Genomic DNA, 17302 nt, shown 5'->3' with positions numbered 1-17302 from the left:
AGGTAGGTCTTTTGGGTTGTTGCAACCAACATTGGGCACAGCTGTGGCTAGGGAAGGAAGGAAGAAACCTCGTGTATTGAGTAAACAGCAAATAATAAAGGTAAAACTGAAATGTGTAAATAGTTTGAAAGGTATTGCCACCAATGAGCACAGAAGCAGCGAAAAGTTTAACTAGGAGTCAGGGATTAGAGAAATGTCTTCTTTACACTAGTTGAACATGCTCTGTTAAAGTTGGTTGCACAAACTCAGCAGTGACTATGTGAACTTTATGAAAAATGAGATCAACAGGAGAGAAGGGTGGGGGAAAACTGGAGTGATTGTACTGACAAGGGAGACATTGAAAAAGTCATAGAAAGATATTGCTAGTGAAACTATCTACAGTCCTCAAAGGATTAATTTCAAAATGCCAGGGAGAAGAACTGCAGGAGAGCTCAGTTCTGTATAAGGTGCTGGATTTCACCTGCAAACTGGGCAGGAGAGAGGAGGGGAAGGGAAGATTGCTGTGTGCAGCATCGTTTTTATCTTCTTGTCCACATACCTGCTGCTTGGAGACAGAACTGGACCAGAGGGGTTTTTGATCTCATCTTCCTGTTGCAAAAGCATGCAAAAGGTCTGTATGGCCTGTAACATCTTCATCTAAATTAGGTTATAAACTGCCCCAGGCTCTTTTGGTTTTCTCAAGCAGCAAGCCAAATTGTGGTGGGGGCCTTCGGAGAGGCAGATGAATGGAGGGATTTGGGACTAACACAACCTAAATGGTATTTGGTCCGCACGTAGCAGCAGAGGGAGAGAATATAGACTTATACAGCTAGTTTAGTTCTTCAGCTCTCACGGCAAAGGACACCATGACAGGCAGAGTGTGGTGTTTGGAGCAGAGCTTCATTTGCTGGTCACTGAGACTGGATGTTTCTACCCTGTGACTAAAGAGAGGCTTCCTTTTTGGAGGGAGAAGTCAGTTCAGGGAGAGTTTTATGTCAGCAGGACATAGGGGTCCATAAACCATTATTTCTGATAGCTGAAAAAAATGGTTAACTGAATGTGTCTCTACATTTCATACCATCAAATTGGACAGGAAAAGTCCACTTGTCTCTTAGAACTGTTTTGGGTTTTTTTTCTAAGCTATTTACAGATTTAAGGGGACAATGTAGCATTGTTTACCCCATATTTATTCCCAGAAGCTTATTATAAAATAGAAGTTGAAACCAAGCTCTTTGAAAAGAGCATGTTTGATTCTGAGATAGGAACCTGCAGCGAGGTATGAATTTCACAACATGTGCTGGTACCACTGATACCACAAAATAAGCAGAATCTGGGGCGTAAAGATGTGAGAGGGTGGTTGCTTCCCAAGAATACCTATATTTAATTCCTTGGCTGCAATTAATTACAATAGGTTTCTGAAATTCTAGTTTTTGTAACAACTTTATCAAAATTCCTACAGAGTCCCGGTACAGAGTACCTTTTCTTATGAGTTCAACCTCTGTCTTTTTTCTCTGTGTTGTGTGTGAGTAGAAGGCTCTGATGCCTGCCAGTTTTCATCCCTCTAGTGACTTTGCGAAGTGTAATCATTGTGAAGTGCAATTGCTTAATGTGTAGCTCATTCACTAAAACCCCAAGGACAGAGGCAGTCAGTAATGTGTTATTACCAGAGCAATGGTATCTCAAAAGATGAAGAGTCATGCATCAAGTACCAATCCATTTAGTCTTGAATTAAGAATATAAAAAAATCACTAGTCAGATGTGATTGATATAATCTCCAGGCAAATTAAAGTAGTTACCCTGGAATGCTGTGCTGCTGCTAGTGTTCTTTTCTTTTGATATTAGAAATGCTGATTAGTTACATGTCCCACTGCTCTGTTTGTCTGAGGTGCTTGTAGACCAGCAGCTTTCCCAGGTGCTGTCTGCATCTCTCTTTCCTTTACAGCACTACGTACCTTCATGCCTGAAATTCAGAAATGTCCAGAAAACATGAAGAGATGTTTTGGTTAGGGTTCAAACTTGTTGTTTTCAGTCACACTTATTTTTATTCAGCTGCCCAGGTTTCAACCATTGTTTTAGCTTTGCTGTGTACTAAATCATGTGAGCTACAACTGATTTCTTCTCCATCTCATTCTAGCGATGAACATTTTGGTCCTAAGACATAGAATTTGACTGGAGAATGACTGGAGCGTTAATATTTCCATCGCTGTTCTGGGAGGGTATTTTGCAACTTAATAGGTGATATGAACTACAGTCTTATTTTTTATATGCTTTGAGATGTACAAGAGCCCAAACCAGCTCAGTGTTACAGCATGACAGTGTATGTAGTAGTCTGAAGGGACATCGAATTTTAACACAGATGAAATTACTTATGTGTACTGATAAATCAGAAGGTCTGTTTTCCTTCAAAGGTTTCCTATGGGAGCAAAAATGACAGGTTTCCTGAATTAAAATGAAAAAAAGAATAAAGTGGATAGACATCAAACTGGTGCAAATGTACCAAGCCATCCCATTTGACCTCAGTGAGGCAAACCCTCCTGCATGAACATTTCTTGTTAGAATCGTGTTTCTAACAATTTGGATGGGGTAATTCCTTGTCAATATAAGCTTTATCAATATAAACCACTCAGTGAGAATCTTGCCATCAATAAGAATGTTTATTATCATCTTGCATAAATGGGAGCGTTTTTATGCACAAATTGGATATGCTGGCTTAAACCTGCTTGCCATGGTTCATCTTGGCTTAGTTACGTGAGTAGGTTCAAGCTTAATAAATACAACCACCATCCAGTTCCTGCAAAACTGTGGTGGGGTAACTAGTTTTAATTTCAAACCAGCCCAAAAAAATCCTTAGGTTCCCATAACAAAGTTTTGACTGGTATCATTGAATAGACTTTAAAATACTGCAGTTTGGTGAGTGAGAAGGACTTGGAATAATCAGAGTTACATCTCTTTACAGTTGTAACCTGGCCTGTAGCTTAGTAATGGATCTGGTAATGCTGATCCTCCAGAACAGAGCTTTATTTGCCCACATGCTGTTTCAAAGTCAAAAGTTATGTACTGTTTGTCTTAAGACAATGCGCTATAGACTGGTAACTGGTCCTTCAGCATCTCATTGCTGCTGGCGCACTTGCAGCAAACATGAAAGAGCTCAGAGAAACAGTTTTCTCTGTGTTGTGGTCCTATACATGGTGGTTTTCAGGGACTTTCCTGCTCCACACCTTGGCTGGCAGCTTTGACTCACCAGGTAGGATGAAGCCCCAAGAGGTGCCCCACGTAGATCTGGCCTTTTTTTGGCTGAAGGTATGTTCCCTTTTTTTTTTTCTCTTAGGAATTTCTTGAAATGCTTAGTTTGTCTGTCTGCACCTCGCTGCTGCTGGGTGCTGCTGCTTGCTGCATAGCCCTGCTTCAAGCAACCAAGTATTTGGGTTCATCAGGCCGGAGTTTCATAAGCTTGTCCATGCAGAGCAGGATGAGGGTCAGAAACCAGAGACTCCACCCAACAGCCGCTGCAATCCATCCATAATCATCCATGCCTGTTGGGCAGCACACAGCCGCTTGCGTGCAGAAGTTCACATCTGGTGGCAAAGAAATGAAATGAGCTGATGGGAGACCAAGCATGCAACAGATTTTCTTTGCAGATGAGACAGTGACTTCACTGTCTGCCCTGTGGCCTGTCAGTCTTCCTTGGCATCTTTCTCCTAAGCCTGGCTCCTAACCTGGGGGATGCCAATATTCAGTTTCATCTGTATGTCTTCAAGACTTGGTCAACCCTATCTGGCCAAATATCTGAGCTGTTCCTCTCACCTCTGCGTTCACCATTGTGAAAATCTTTTAAAATACCTACTTAGCACCGGCTCGGTCAGTTTTAGGAATGGAATTAGCTAGTGAAATTAAAAATAAACTCAGGGTAGAGAAAGCTTTGTTTTGAGAGAGTAAGAGGATCTCTAGCACAGACACCTTCAGCAGCATCTTCACTGGTTTAGATAACGAACACCTCTGCTGGTGGTAGAAGCAGTGGCTACTCTCTACTGGGTTGTTAACTGTGGCTTGTGTGTAAAAACTGCAAAACACACCACCAGGGGATCCTAATTTTACATGTTTAAAAATGAAATAATTTTTAACAATAGCACACACTTTTTCTTGCAACTTTTGAACTTTTTTTTTGTTTAAATTAGTCCAGTTTCCTAAAGTCAGTTAAGGGATATGCCATTAGTTGTTTCATTTCTGCTGTTATTTAAAGGCATCTGCCATACTTTTTCCATCACAGGGACACAGTGAAAATACTCAGCTCTGTGTCTGCATCTTGGGTCATAATATGGAAATATCAAAGGGACCCTGGAGGACTGTGGTATCTCAACCCCTTTGGATGGAATAGAAGCTGATCATGAAACCCCAGCACCCAGGAGAGCTGAGGCAGCAAAAACCACCTTGCAGCGATATGCTCTGCGTGCTGATGTGCTTGTCATGTGAGAAGTGAATGCTTGGTGTTGGGCAGCCAGCTTCTTGCACCATTCTAGGGAAAAAGCAAGTGCAGGTGCTTCTCAGTTGTTCTCATTCATGTATGTCAGGCAGAATCCATGTTTCTGGGCACAGGTTTTCAGTCCACACAGCACAATTGTCCTGTGCTGTAGAAAGCAGCTCTTCCCACATGAAGGCACAAGTGTTGTATGTGCCTAGAGAAGGGGGAGGGATGCCTGTCATCTGTACCTATGTCATGCTTTGAGGTAGCGTGCCTCTATTGACACACCGACTATATTTTTGAGAAGTGCAGGACTGTGGGGTTGTTTGACATTTGGGATGGAGAACAATTCTGAGAGGGCTGGTGGGATCTCAGATTGCCTGGGACTGGCTGGCTGGGGAAGACCTGGTAGGGTCGGTGGCAGAGGGGCTTCTGAGGGTCCATGTTGTGCCTACAGGCAGTCTGGCAGGGAGCTTTAGGACACAAAAATTGAATTAGCTATTAATTAGTCTGTTCAAAGCTATGAATCTATGAGAATGTACCTGCCATATACAGGGCATGCCAATGGAGGAGTCTTAGAAAAGTGTCCTAGAGTTTCACCTGTAATGGAAACCTTAACAACAGATAAATCCTTTTCCAGGACAGACCCTCAACCACCTGTGTATTCTCATCACCTGGCTTTATCATGGTAAGAATAATTTATGAAGACTTACGAAGACATGGTGCTTCGTACTCAGTTGTGAGCATGGAGCTTCTTGAAACATTGGAGATTTCTTCAGCTGCTGCCAGAAGGAAAGCACAGGAGAAAAGGCAAGTTGGATTAGAAAATAAATACTGGGCATCAGGCATGATAACCTGAAAGATATTTGCTTTGCAGAGGTCTGCAAGATAGAAGTAACCTGGAGAAAATGAGTTCCTGCCCCTAAACGCTGCTACATCAGGTTATGCTTTCTCATCCCAACTCTCTCAACACAGGCTCTGGAAAGACCTGCCCTATCACCAGCCCTAAGGAGCAGCTGAATCGCTCATACCTGAGTACGACCCTGGTATGGGCCATTCACTCCGAGGTCAAACTAACCACAGCCTTTTCCCAAGCTGTGGGGGTAGAACAAGCAAGGACTGAAATAAGAGCGAGCTTTCAGTAGCATGAGGAGATCCATGACAAGGGAGCTGTACATCTACCTCCTTTTGTGCTTTGAAAAATCCCAGTAACTCCAGGGTGTGAAGGAGCCAGTCAGAGCTAATGGCTGGGCCCATCCATGCATGGCCTCGGCTGACCCACCACAGCCTCAGTGGGAAGGTTTGGCTTTGCTGCTGTTCAGGCACAGCTGCATTTGAAACTGTTTTCGCTGGGCTCCAGTCCAGGCCAGCATGGTAATCGTCTCGGGTTGTAAAATACAACATAGAGAAATAGGTGAGGGACAGGGGATTCAATGAACATTTTGCCTCTTTATCCTGCTTCCTACCCAGAATTAGACCACACAATGCACTGTGGCACAGCTCTGTGGCTGGTCTCTAGCCCTCCAAATCCCTGGTGTCACACGCCAACGCCTCCTTAGCGATCGTAATATCCCCCTTGCCCCTCAGCATCAGCATGCACCTCGCAGCACGGCAGGATCAGAAACAAGGACAGCTACTTCTCCTCTTATGCCACTGTGAGCAGTACAGTTCAAGTTCGGCCAGGTGAAATATCCTATGCTGAAATGAGCCCCTGTAGAGATAGATGAAAAACAGCCTGGAGAGGCTATAGGGGTGAGGACTCCCACTGTGCGCAGATGGAGGCACTCCAACATCCAGAGACCAGGTAGAACCTATGAGAGAACTATTGCCAGTCAAACCATCACTCTAAATTGATAATTTAGAGTGTGGTAGAGAGAAGAAAAAAAAAAATCAATTCCAGCTTAATTTCACTGAAGACTTCAAAATAATGGCTCACGTTTACTTTCAGCTCAGGAAAACAAACCAGAACAGAACTTTGCTCCTACCTTGGCTTTGAGTTTGGTATTTTCCAAACAACAGCACATAAACTGAGATTGTCCTACAGGATATGGTCCCCCGTGGGGCCACCTGCTGTTGCCCAGCTTTGCATTTTGAGCTGACTAACCATCAGCAAGACCAGAGCTTTCTTTATGGCTGCTGCTATGGAGCAGGTCCCTGGACAACCTGCTCCAGGGGAGGATCGGAGTATTCCTCTTTCTGACTCTGCTAGGACTTGTTGAATGACCTTGACCAAGCCTATAATTTGTTTTCTGGGTTAATAAGTACCACATGGGAGCACTGGGAAGAATCATTAAAAACTGGATATGACCTGTGGAAGAAAGTGCTGCAGAATATGATGTTGCTTCGTGTTTATAGACTTTGCAGCCCAGAGGAGAGGCTGTCAAAAGCTAACCCATCTTTAAACATTTGGCAGGTCTCAGTTGATGCTGGTATACAACTGCAGGCAGCAGGCTGATGGGAAAAGAGCAGCTTACAGGTCTCATTTACGTTTGTTTCAGAGATTTTTTAGGAAACTTCTCCCATAAGGGGGCACTAAAGCCAGCTTTTCTGCAAAAAAATACACCTAACAAGAGCTAAACCAGACCTACAGTGAGCCTCCTGGATGGTATTTCAAATGGTCCTTTGCCTCAGCAAGCATGTGAAGGCCAAGTAACTGCAGTCCCCTACCTCCTGGCCGTTCAGTGGAGCAACCTGCAGCTCAGTCACATTTACAGTGGATGTGTAAACAGCTGGCAAAAGCACATCTCTTCAGAAAGATGCTGCGATCAATCACATCAAGTAATTCTCATTAGCATTAATCAATTCCAGCTCTTTACGCTTTTTAGATGAAACAAGGGAGCCCATTTGTTTTTAAAGAACAAATTATTGACAGCGGACAATATATGCAGGTATTGAGATGAGTAGGGGAAAAGGCAGGGTATAGAAACTGGAGCGTAAGAGGAGTACCTGCTGAGTAGGAATACCAGAGCGCGTTGGTGAAGAAGAGCACAACGAAGGCTGCCCACGGCTCAGAGCAGAGGTGCTTCATGCTGGGGGTCCAGCTCCCACGAGAGCAGTCGCACAGATCAGGTCACTGTCACTAGCAGCTCTTGGTTCAGCAAATCCTCGATGAGCTCAGAGAGCCGGTGTGCATGGCAGAGGGTGGAGCAAAGGAGTGTCCTGCTGCCAGGACACCTTGAACTTTCCTGCCACAACTGGGTGAGGGAAGAGAAAGGCTCTGACAAAAACAGCTCCAGCAGGAGGTGGATACCAGCACCGAAGCAGGCAAAGGGCTCCTGAAGGTCAAGCCTGAAGGTTTCTCCCCAGGCTCTACTGCAGCTAGAGGGAGGAAAGGTCTCTGGAGCTGACACTTCCCAATGGGGTCCCAGGCAGCTTCTGTCTTCTGAATCTCCTTTTGGTCGTACAAAAACAGTCTAAGAGAGATGGAAAAGAGCAGAGATTGCTCCATGTTTGGCTTTGATTTTGCATGTTTGCTGCCTTGACCTCCTACTGAACTGCCCAGTGGTGATGGTTTTTGGAACCGCTGTGTTGAAGCTGAAATAAAATCAGTCTTTGGTCACGCTGGTCCAGCAGCCCATCAGTTGACAGAGAGTATGGGCACACTTCCACCAAGAAATGGGATGGAACCTGTTGTTTCATGTAGGGTAGTGACAGGTATTACGTAGCAACAGCCTGTGTTGACTTCTGCATGGGGATCAGTTCAAGCTTGGGGCACAGGAAGAAGCTGCTGCTGTTCTCACCCCATGAACCATGAGCACAGCTCTGCAACTGCTTCCATCACCCACGGAGCAATGAGATGATGAAAAAGCCTTTTTTTTTTTTTTTTTAAATCTATGTCACCTCCTCCATGACATGGATGAAGCCAGGAGTTGCGTCTTCCTACAACCACAGCTCTATCTGCAGACCAGGAAGGCTGCTGCCCTTATATCAGCTGGAGGACAAGTTTTTCTAAAATCCTGGCTGGAAAAGCCACACTGTTGAAGCACTTGTATTGTTCCCCTGGTCAGATGAGCACTGCATGTTACTGCTGTTCTCTGAGCTGCTGGCTCTGCTTTCTCCTGCCTTTGACCTGCCACATCTTTGTTAGAGAAAACTTCAGACAGGAAGGCACTGGGAGAGGTGAGCTCAGCAGGGAGCAGGTTGCTGGCATTCTTCAGCAACAGTCACTCGTGACTTCGGTTGCTCATGTGAGAGCAAAGCCATCCTGTGGGAGGCAAGGGAGAGGTCTCCTGGAGCAACAATTCTAGTGGGAAGGACAGTATTTAATAATTTTCTCTTTTGTTCCCTCCACACTTCTGAAACCTGCAGAGAGGGACATAATTGAATTCCCATGCACGGCACGGTGCTGTGGCCATCCCTTGCCACCAAAGCCACTCTGCACACTTCTAGCTGTTACTATTTCACAGAAGCACAGAATCACTAGGTTGGAAAAGACCCGCTGGATCATGGAGTCCAACCATTCCTATCAATCACTAAACCATGCACCTCAGCACCTCATCCACCCGTCTTTTAAACATCTCCATGGAAAGTGACTCAACCACCTCTCTGGGCAGCCTGTTCCAATGCCCAATGACCCTTTCCATGAAATTTTTTTCCCTGATGTTAAAACTGAACCTCCCCTGGCAGAGCTTGAGGCCATTCCCTCTTGAAACATTCCAAATGTTTCCATGATGCAGTAGGACACTGAGCCGCAGAGGAAGACAGGCCAGCTGTAATGGGCACATTTACCTGCCTTCTTTCCCTGTTTTTCTGTCAACACACAACCAGGTCTGGCACAGATAGGGCTGTGCCAGCCGGTCCACAACAGCCACATCCAGCTGCTGTGGGTGTGCACAGCCCCATCCTTCAGCTGGTATCTGAAGCGTAGCCCAAGGTACATTGTGCTCGGCTGACAGCCAGGTGAGGTGTGTGACCCCAGCATCCACCTCTCTTGGCCTCAGTGGACACCAGTCATGGCAGGAAAGCTGCTGTAAAAACTCTCTGACTGCTCAGGGTTGCTTGAAATTAACCTAAACGGTAATCTTCATCACTGCCTCATTTCAGTACCTAAGTTCTTTCATGCAAGCTGTCTGTAATTTGTGGTTTTATCTGAGCACTCTGTTCCATCAAAACTGAAACTCAACTCTTTACTGGGGAAAGGCCCTTCACTTCCTTCCAGCTTCACCTCTCCCACCTGAATTTCTCACCCATGATCCCAGCTGAAAGTTGACCTGGCAGTTAATTTTGCAAAAGTAATGAGTACAAAATCGTTCTCTGCAGCACAAAATGTTTGAGGGGAAATGAAAAGGCAAAACTGCTCTGCTATTGCATGAATGATCCAATATTATAATGAAATCTCTTTTTAATTTTAGCTATTACCTAAATGCTTTTTGTCAGTTTGCACGTAAATGTGTCCATTTCTAAGGGATGCTGAGAATGCTTTGCACAATTAACATAATGTATTTCTGTTCCTTTCCAAAATGTGTCCCTTCCATGATTCAGAAAGGGCCTGCTCCAAAGTCTCCTGAAGTAGTAAAAAGGCTGCACTTGGCTTCAGTGGTTTTTGGATCGGATTGGAAATGAAGGCTTAGCTTTGATAAGTTCAGACACAATGGGAGCCCTATAAAAATCATCTCCTGACACAGATTTGGATTTGTTTCATTTCTTCTGTGTAACACATTCACATTTCAGTTCCGTGGTGACCACCTGAAGAGTGATAAGGCTCTCCAAAGCCTTCCTCTAGCTTGGTTTCCAGGTATCGCATGAGTGCCTGTCTCCATGGGGGTGCCCCAGCACATGAGGCACAACTGCAGCACCAGCAGTGATGGGGGCTTCCATACCTCACTCTCTCATTCTTATGCAATTCTCAGGACAGGACTTGGTTTACTCTAAAATTAGGTACTCCCTCACTTCTCCCCTTGGAGACTCTTCCACAGTGTTTAGGGCTGCTGGTCAGTTTTTCCTGATGTTTATAAAGGAGGCAATACCTACCATTTCATATATTTTGTGCTACAGAGAGAGATTCCCAGTTAAATTTCTCTGATGACCAATGTGCCCTTGACACATCACTACCAGGTGTGGCTCTCAGAAAGTTAATACCTTTATCGTGCACCCTCACTCTGTCTCTCTCTATATATTTTCTGTTTACATAGGCAACATGTTTATATTTTGGATTCCAAATGGAAGCTAATTGCTGCTGCAATCCCGTTCCGTCCCAGCAGTGACCAGTGTGATGGCAATTGAGCCATAGCACAGTGTTTAACTTGGGCAAAACATAAGCCACAAGAGCACAGCAGAGCAGTTCCATCATCTCTGGGCATGTCAGTGATAAGAGGACAAGTCAATTTTTTCCTATGTGACACTTGGTGTTGGGTTAATTACACCCGTAGTCTCATTTCATCTTACCTGAGGTGCTACTCTCCTTTGCTGCTGCGATAGGAGGGAGCTTTCCCAAAAGAGACTGCGATAATTAACATCCTACGTAGCCACACAAAAGCTTCTCCGTGGCAGAGCTACATATGGAGTGATTATAGCTGAGATACTGACCACAGAGCTGCATGAAACTTCCCCACGCTACTAAAAGTGATGACAGCCCAGGTGGAGGGCTTGTTTGGGACCCCTGTGAGCTCTGTGAGTTGGCACACTACATTTCATGATTAGTTGATATTTCCCAGTTATTAGTCACAAGGGCTCTGTGCAGCCCTTGAGGTCACAGTGCTAAACACCGAGGAGGATACTGGGTGGTCTATGCTGTTGGTGAGACCACAGGGGTGGATCTATCTTTTATGCTTGCTTCAGAGGTAGCAAAATCAATGCATGCAGCTCTAGAGAAAGCATCTTTTGAAAGGGTCTGTCTGTTAGCAACCCACTGTCTTTGTATTGCAGGGGGAGCTACCTCCCAGGTGGCAAATATAAAGCTAAATAATGCTTAAGGACATTTAAAAGCCTTGAAACCTTAAGCTTGATGCCAATAATGGCATCAGGGAGGGGGCTGTTTTGTTTGGTATCTTCATTGATGTGAAAACCAGCTATCTAAGGTAAAGATACCTGTGAACAGGGAATCTGATTTTGAAAGCTAGGAAAACAGGGGGAAAATATCAAACCCACAAAGGTTTTACTCTTTAAATGAAAGATTAGGAAAGAAGATCTGCTTTCTGTCACACAGAGGAAAGCAGCTCTAGCATTTTGAAAAACTCCACAGCTGCGCCCTTTGTCTTTTCCAGTCCAGGCTGGGGTGGTTATTAGAAAAATATTGAGGCTGTGGCCCTGCTGTGACCCCATGCTGTCCCTCTGGAGACCCCAGTGAGGGAGCCTGAGACCAGCCAGCCTGGCGGCACGGGGATGCCTGAGAAGGAAGGGCTGCCTTCAGCTCACCCGGCGCCAACAATGAGCCCACTGATGGGGCTCCTCCGAACACTGCCTAATTGTCAGCCAGCATCATCTGATCTTTAATAAGAAGATTGTTATAAAATAATGTTCTTACTTCCACATGCCAGAGGCATGAAACAGGATATGCTTTCTGCTTCTTTTCTCTGCCCAGGAAGGGGAGAGGGAAGGGCAAGAGAGGTGGTTTTATCCCAGCGCTCTGTGTTTGCTCTCTTCTTGTCTAACGGGCTGGAGTGGCTGGAACAGCATGGCTTGCTGCGGTGATCAAATGTGCATTAGGGGCTCCTTCTGCTTCCCCAAGACTGACACCTTGTAGAGGAGTAACTGAGTGTAACTGCGGGTCTGAATGAGAACAACATTGGTACAAGCAAATCCTGGTATCATCAAACCAGGTTATGGTTATGGTTATGGTTGGACTCGATGATCCAGTGGGTCTCTTCCAACCTGGTGATTCTATGATTCTATGAAACAAACACAATGGATTTGCTGGGGGACAGAACGCACTGTGAGTTCAGAGGTGGGAGGGAGCAACCTGAGAAGCAGTTTTGTTTTGTTGTGTCAATATATGTCAGTTGAGAACTGAATGACTCCTGTTATTTAGCATTATAATATGGGCTGGAAGGTGCTGTCCTTCCTTTCCCACACCAGCTTCTCCACAGCCCTGCATGGCAGACATGCAGTTGATGGCAATGACTTCACTTCTGTCTTATCAAGAGAATTTCTCATTTCCCAGCAGAAAGTGCTGACTTTCACCAGCCTTTACTCTCTTTCTTTGGTAATGCTGATGGAGAAAGCAGAGCTGACTACCGGTAGCAGCACGTACAGGAGGAGCATGGTGCAGCCAAAGCAGGTGGGAGGCCAGGGAGCCTCGTGGCCACCTCAGCTGAGCGGCTGCCGAGCAAGTTGAAGTTTTAGGCTCACCCATCCAAATGACCTTATAATTTTTAATACCTACTTTTTGGGTTGTGCAGCTGGAGGCAGCGGGATTTCAGAAAGTGGCCGGGGCCCTCTTGCATTAGCCATCCTCACAGAGCGGACCACACTGAATTTATTTGGAATAGTAAACCTCTGTGCAAGGAAGCTTTCTTCTGTCACTCATCTTTTGCAGTTGTTCCCTTGGACAAGGTGTACCCTTCGGTCTTTTAGGTCAGGGTTACTGAGTACCTCAAAAAAACAGATCTCATAAAGCATTTGTTTAAGGGATATTATGCAATTTACTCACAGCCATGCATTTACTTTAGCCCTTCTTCTGAGACAAAACTTCCTGTTGTGGTGCCAGATTTAATAATGACCCAGTCAGTCGTATTTACCAGGGTGAAAATCTACATCCTCTGACCTTAGTGGGAGCTAAGCCATTGGTTTTAGGAGGGGCCCCGTTTCTCTCTGGAGCCCTTGCTTTAGCAGCTAAAGTCCAAGAAAGTCTGTAAAGCCACTTTTTCCCACAGCATTTATAATTTCAAACGGTGAGAATCAAGTACCCTGTCAACATTGCCCCAGGCTAGCTCAGCCCCTGCCCTCCCAGCCCCTCTGCTGTATAGCTCTACCCATTCCCCAGCTGCAGGAAAATCATTAATCTCCCGTTGTTTCTCTGTCCTTTCCCCGGCTGCCTTCAGTGAGGAAAACCCAGCGAGAAACAGCACAGAAGTATTTCACCTCTATGGTGGCTGATCCTCCGTCCAGGACTTGCAAATGAGTTTTTATGGGTTTATAGCTCCCCACATAGAAGCAGGTTTCAAAGGTTCTCGCTTGTTTTCGTGTGACTGGGGCAGTGTGAGCCAGCATGTCCCATCTGTTATTAGTCTCAACAAGCCGCATGCTGCCACAACACAGCTCGCACTTGCTGCAGACCTGACGCAGGGTTTGTGACCAAGCCAGAAAGAGCTGGGTCCAGACCACCCAGGGGTTGTTACGGGACAGAAAGGGTTTCCTTTCTCTGGTTCAGACCAGTTCTGACTTTAAAAGAAAGGGTTTGCTGTGCCCCATGTGGGACAGGACGGTTGGCCAGGGCGCTTTGCTCGCCGCCCGCCTCGCTCGGCGTGGTGCCCGCAGCCACGAAAAAGCACAACCCGCTGTCATTGCCGGACGGGACACCCGGCCAGCTGTGGGGACAACTCGCCCCTTCCCTGGGGAGAGGGCCTGCTGGAAAGGAGCACAGTGGCTGAGAGGTAAACCCGAGTAACACCTTCTCCAAAGCCATTTACAGCGCCGGGATTTACCTTGCCTGAAACCTGGTGCGTTTTCATGTAGTGCAATACTGCTGGTAAATAGTGAATGGCGAGAGCATGAGTGGTTTTTCAGTTAGCTGTTCTTTTGCAAAAGCAAAAAAAAAAAATGCGTGAGGGGGGAGGTTTTGATAGAGGCAGGGCTCGCTGCAGGTGCCTTTGGGCAAGTCTCCTGTATCTGCAGGAATGGATGAAGGGCAGAAACTCTGCCTTCCCTGGAGTGGAGCTGGGAAAGGTTTCCTGGCTGGAAACGTGGTTCTCTTTTTTGTTTTTCATTTTTCTCCCATTCCAAATCAAGATGAAATGGAGCCGTAGGGATTTTTCACTGACTGATTAGCAAGGAATAGCAGAACCTTGGATTTGGATGGTTTGAAGCAATTTAACTAAAATATTTTGAAATGTTTCATTTGAGTTTTGTTCTTTTAATCCTAAGGTTTTAACATGTTTTAAATAACTTAAGTGCAGGCTTATAAATGCAAACTGCTTTAAACTACAGTCTGTTCACAGTTTTCTGTCTAAACAAGTTAAGATGGGATATTTTGATAATCTTTTAAATTTTTTGAAAATCAGAGCTAGGGTGTTTGTTTTTTACTTTCTTGCATGAGTAGTGGGGACTCTTGCAGCTTTTGTGTCCTTTTCCTGTGAAAAATATAGTTTGCTGAAAAATGTCCAACCAACTTTAAAGACTATATCCTTACTCAACTCACTGAAGCTGACACACAATAAGTTGATATATTCACCACTATTTATTAAGTAATATAGTTTCAGCATCTTAAATAATTTAGTGAATGAGTATAAAGAGTAAGACAAGGAAAACTCATAGAACAATTGAGCAAATGCAAACAAGTGACTACAATGCTGCTGTCAAACAAACCTTTAATATCTTGTTTGGTGTTTAACACTGAAGATAATTCATTCATATGTTTTAAGGAAAATTATTAGAATCAACATTAAAAAAAGGTCTTGCTAGGCAAAGTTCATGGGTAGAAAGAGAGTTAAGGACAATTGCCTTCCCAAGACTGTTAACATGTGAGGGATTTTGTTTTGCTATTTAAAGTGTAGGCTTGCTACAAAATTAAATGCATGCAAGAAATGTATCTAAGTGCATGTTTTTTCTCTGGGAAATAATAATTACTCTGTGCATACAAATCTGTTGATTTTGTGCGAGAAAAGGCAATTTGTATGTTCCGCTTACTCAAAGTAAATAATAAGCAGCATATAGACAGAAGGAACTTTTATGAAATGCATGATATTTCACATATCTTGTTTTGAAAACAGCCCTTTATGGGGAAAAATGTTTTTTAAATCTTAAAGTTTGTTTTATTTTTAAAAAAATAGTCCTCCTTATTCCCACATAACATGCTCTAATTGTGTTCACACTACCAATGAAGGTGATAAAAACCAGTCAAGCCTCTTTCACCCAAGGCAAAATCAATGATTTTGCTTCTCTATGTTGTGGAAGATGGAGAGAAATTGAGTCCTACATAGGCTCAGCATCCAAAACCCAAATAAAGGTTCTGAAGTATCTCTGGCCCAGCAGAGGACTAGTCAGAGTATTTGCTCTTCATCTCTTCTAGGGCCCCCTTGGCTCTCCTTTTTCCACGTGTCACACAGATATCATCACCATGCTGGTGGGATACAACATCCTGTGGGTCCAAGGAGGCTTTTATGAGATGGAGAAACCCTTTTGAAGGACATGATGGGCAACAGTAGGTTAGCTTCCAACACCTTCACTCAGTGACCTCAATGTTTCCACAGCGCTTGGCACCTTCTGGCACCTCCCTGGGTGAGAAATACTGTGCCACTGCCACCAAGACCCCTGTGGACACCCAAGTCAGAGGAGGGCAGGCGAAATGCACTCGGTCTTCCGGAGTGAGGAGATGAGCCTGATGCAGCTATTCCTGCAGGTGGAGGCTGCCTACTGCTGTGTGGCCGAGCTGGGGGAGCTGGGTCTGGTCCAGTTCAGAGATGTGAGTAGTACCCAGTGGGCACGCTGAGCTGGAGGGGATATGCCCTTGGGTGTGCTTGTACTTCCCCAAAAACACTTGGAGAAGGTCCACCCGCAGAGTGGTCAAATAGCCTGTGGAGAAAGCAGGAGATCCCCAAATCTGATCTGAAAGCCAGTCACCATACTGAGACCCAATCCATTCCTGCATCCCCATGCAGTGCTCTGCATACTCTGTGCACAACCTTAGAACAATTCCCTTCACCACCGGAAAATGGAGGGTCTCTCCCCTAAAGTCCATCTCCTGCTGTGACAGCAAAGCTGGATGGGAATGGGAATGGTAAAACCACAATATCTTTGGTCCTAAGGATACCCATGGTATTGCCGTGCCTCTAGGAGCCCATACAATGCAATGGTGTTGGCCTTCTGCACCAACGGCATTTGTTCTCTATTGATGTTAAAAATAAGTGCGGCAGCATGCAGCCTCCAGCCCCAGGCTTGTTTTCCCTCCTGTTTTTAGCTGAATGTGAATGTGAACAGCTTCCAGAGAAAGTTTGTGAATGAAGTGAGAAGGTGCGACTCCTTGGAGAGGATCCTGCGTAAGTAAACGCTTGTTAAATGCAATAGGCTTCCTGCCAACTTGGTGGTGTGGGATTTATGTCTTTGTTAAGTGCTCTCACACTGTGGAACAGTATTAGTGGCAAAATGGTGATGTTTTCATCTGAGCCCCTGGAAATGTTTTGCATGCATCAGCTAATTACTGCTTTGCCCCATATGGGCAATAAATTGTTGCTCCTGTTTTGAAAATGGTTGACTGAACTGAAAGGATGTTAATTAGATGATGTAAAATCACAAGATAAATCTGGGCCGGAGCAGGAGGCTAATACAGATAATTTGACTCCTACCCCATGCTCCAGACGTTGGCATATACTTCCTGTGGCTGAAGGCTTCAACCTGGGGACAAATCCTTAAAACCAGAGCAGCAGAGCTCATGGCACCGGGTGTCTCATCAATGTGTGTCCTGTGAGCTCTGCACTACGCCCACCACAACACTGGCGCTCACCATAGGCACTGTGACAGCAATTGTCGTTGTTAGAGTGGAGGAGTGAAGCTTGAGCTTGGTTGCCTGCCCTGTTCATTGCTCCAAGCAAGGAGATGCCATAGCGGCTGTCTGTGTGAGGGCTTAGGGGCTGTCCAGGGCATGAGGGTGTGGGTGGCCACCACAACTTCAGGAGAAATACCATCCTCACTGAGAAAGGAGACTGCTAGGTGCTCAGTTTTTGATGGTTGCATATATGCACTGGGGTGATGGCTCTTGTATATCACTGCCAA

At 45.2% G+C, this 17302-nt stretch overlaps 2 protein-coding genes across 3 annotated transcripts in view; one reads left to right on the top strand and one right to left on the bottom strand.

The window, feature by feature from the left end:
- TMEM213 (transmembrane protein 213) overlaps positions 1 to 7522 on the bottom strand; it is a 121459-nt gene extending 113937 nt beyond the window's left edge. The window contains exons 1-3 of one of the 2 annotated variants that reach the window (XM_069859185.1): positions 7385 to 7522; positions 5152 to 5220; positions 3343 to 3554 (exon numbers count right to left, since the gene is read on the bottom strand). In XM_069859185.1, the coding sequence (XP_069715286.1) occupies positions 3385 to 3554; positions 5152 to 5220; positions 7385 to 7466 (321 nt within the window). In that variant the 5' untranslated portion in view covers positions 7467 to 7522 and the 3' untranslated portion in view covers positions 3343 to 3384. Of the gene's footprint in view, positions 1 to 2779; positions 3555 to 5151; positions 5221 to 7384 lie in introns of those variants that run through there. The other variant, XM_069859176.1, reaches the window with a different exon arrangement.
- Positions 7523 to 13776: 6254 nt separating this feature from the next.
- ATP6V0A4 (ATPase H+ transporting V0 subunit a4) overlaps positions 13777 to 17302 on the top strand; it is a 28276-nt gene continuing 24750 nt past the window's right edge. The window contains exons 1-3 of the mRNA XM_069858880.1: positions 13777 to 13968; positions 15784 to 15995; positions 16491 to 16569. Of these exons, the coding sequence (XP_069714981.1) occupies positions 15879 to 15995; positions 16491 to 16569 (196 nt within the window). The 5' untranslated portion in view covers positions 13777 to 13968; positions 15784 to 15878. The remainder of the gene's footprint in view (positions 13969 to 15783; positions 15996 to 16490; positions 16570 to 17302) is intronic.

This window comes from Phaenicophaeus curvirostris, chromosome 1, assembly GCF_032191515.1.
Source record: "Phaenicophaeus curvirostris isolate KB17595 chromosome 1, BPBGC_Pcur_1.0, whole genome shotgun sequence".
Classification (NCBI taxonomy): domain Eukaryota; kingdom Metazoa; phylum Chordata; class Aves; order Cuculiformes; family Cuculidae; genus Phaenicophaeus; species Phaenicophaeus curvirostris.
Note: the sequence above shows the minus strand (reverse complement) of the source record. Positions and strands in the feature narration are given on the sequence as shown.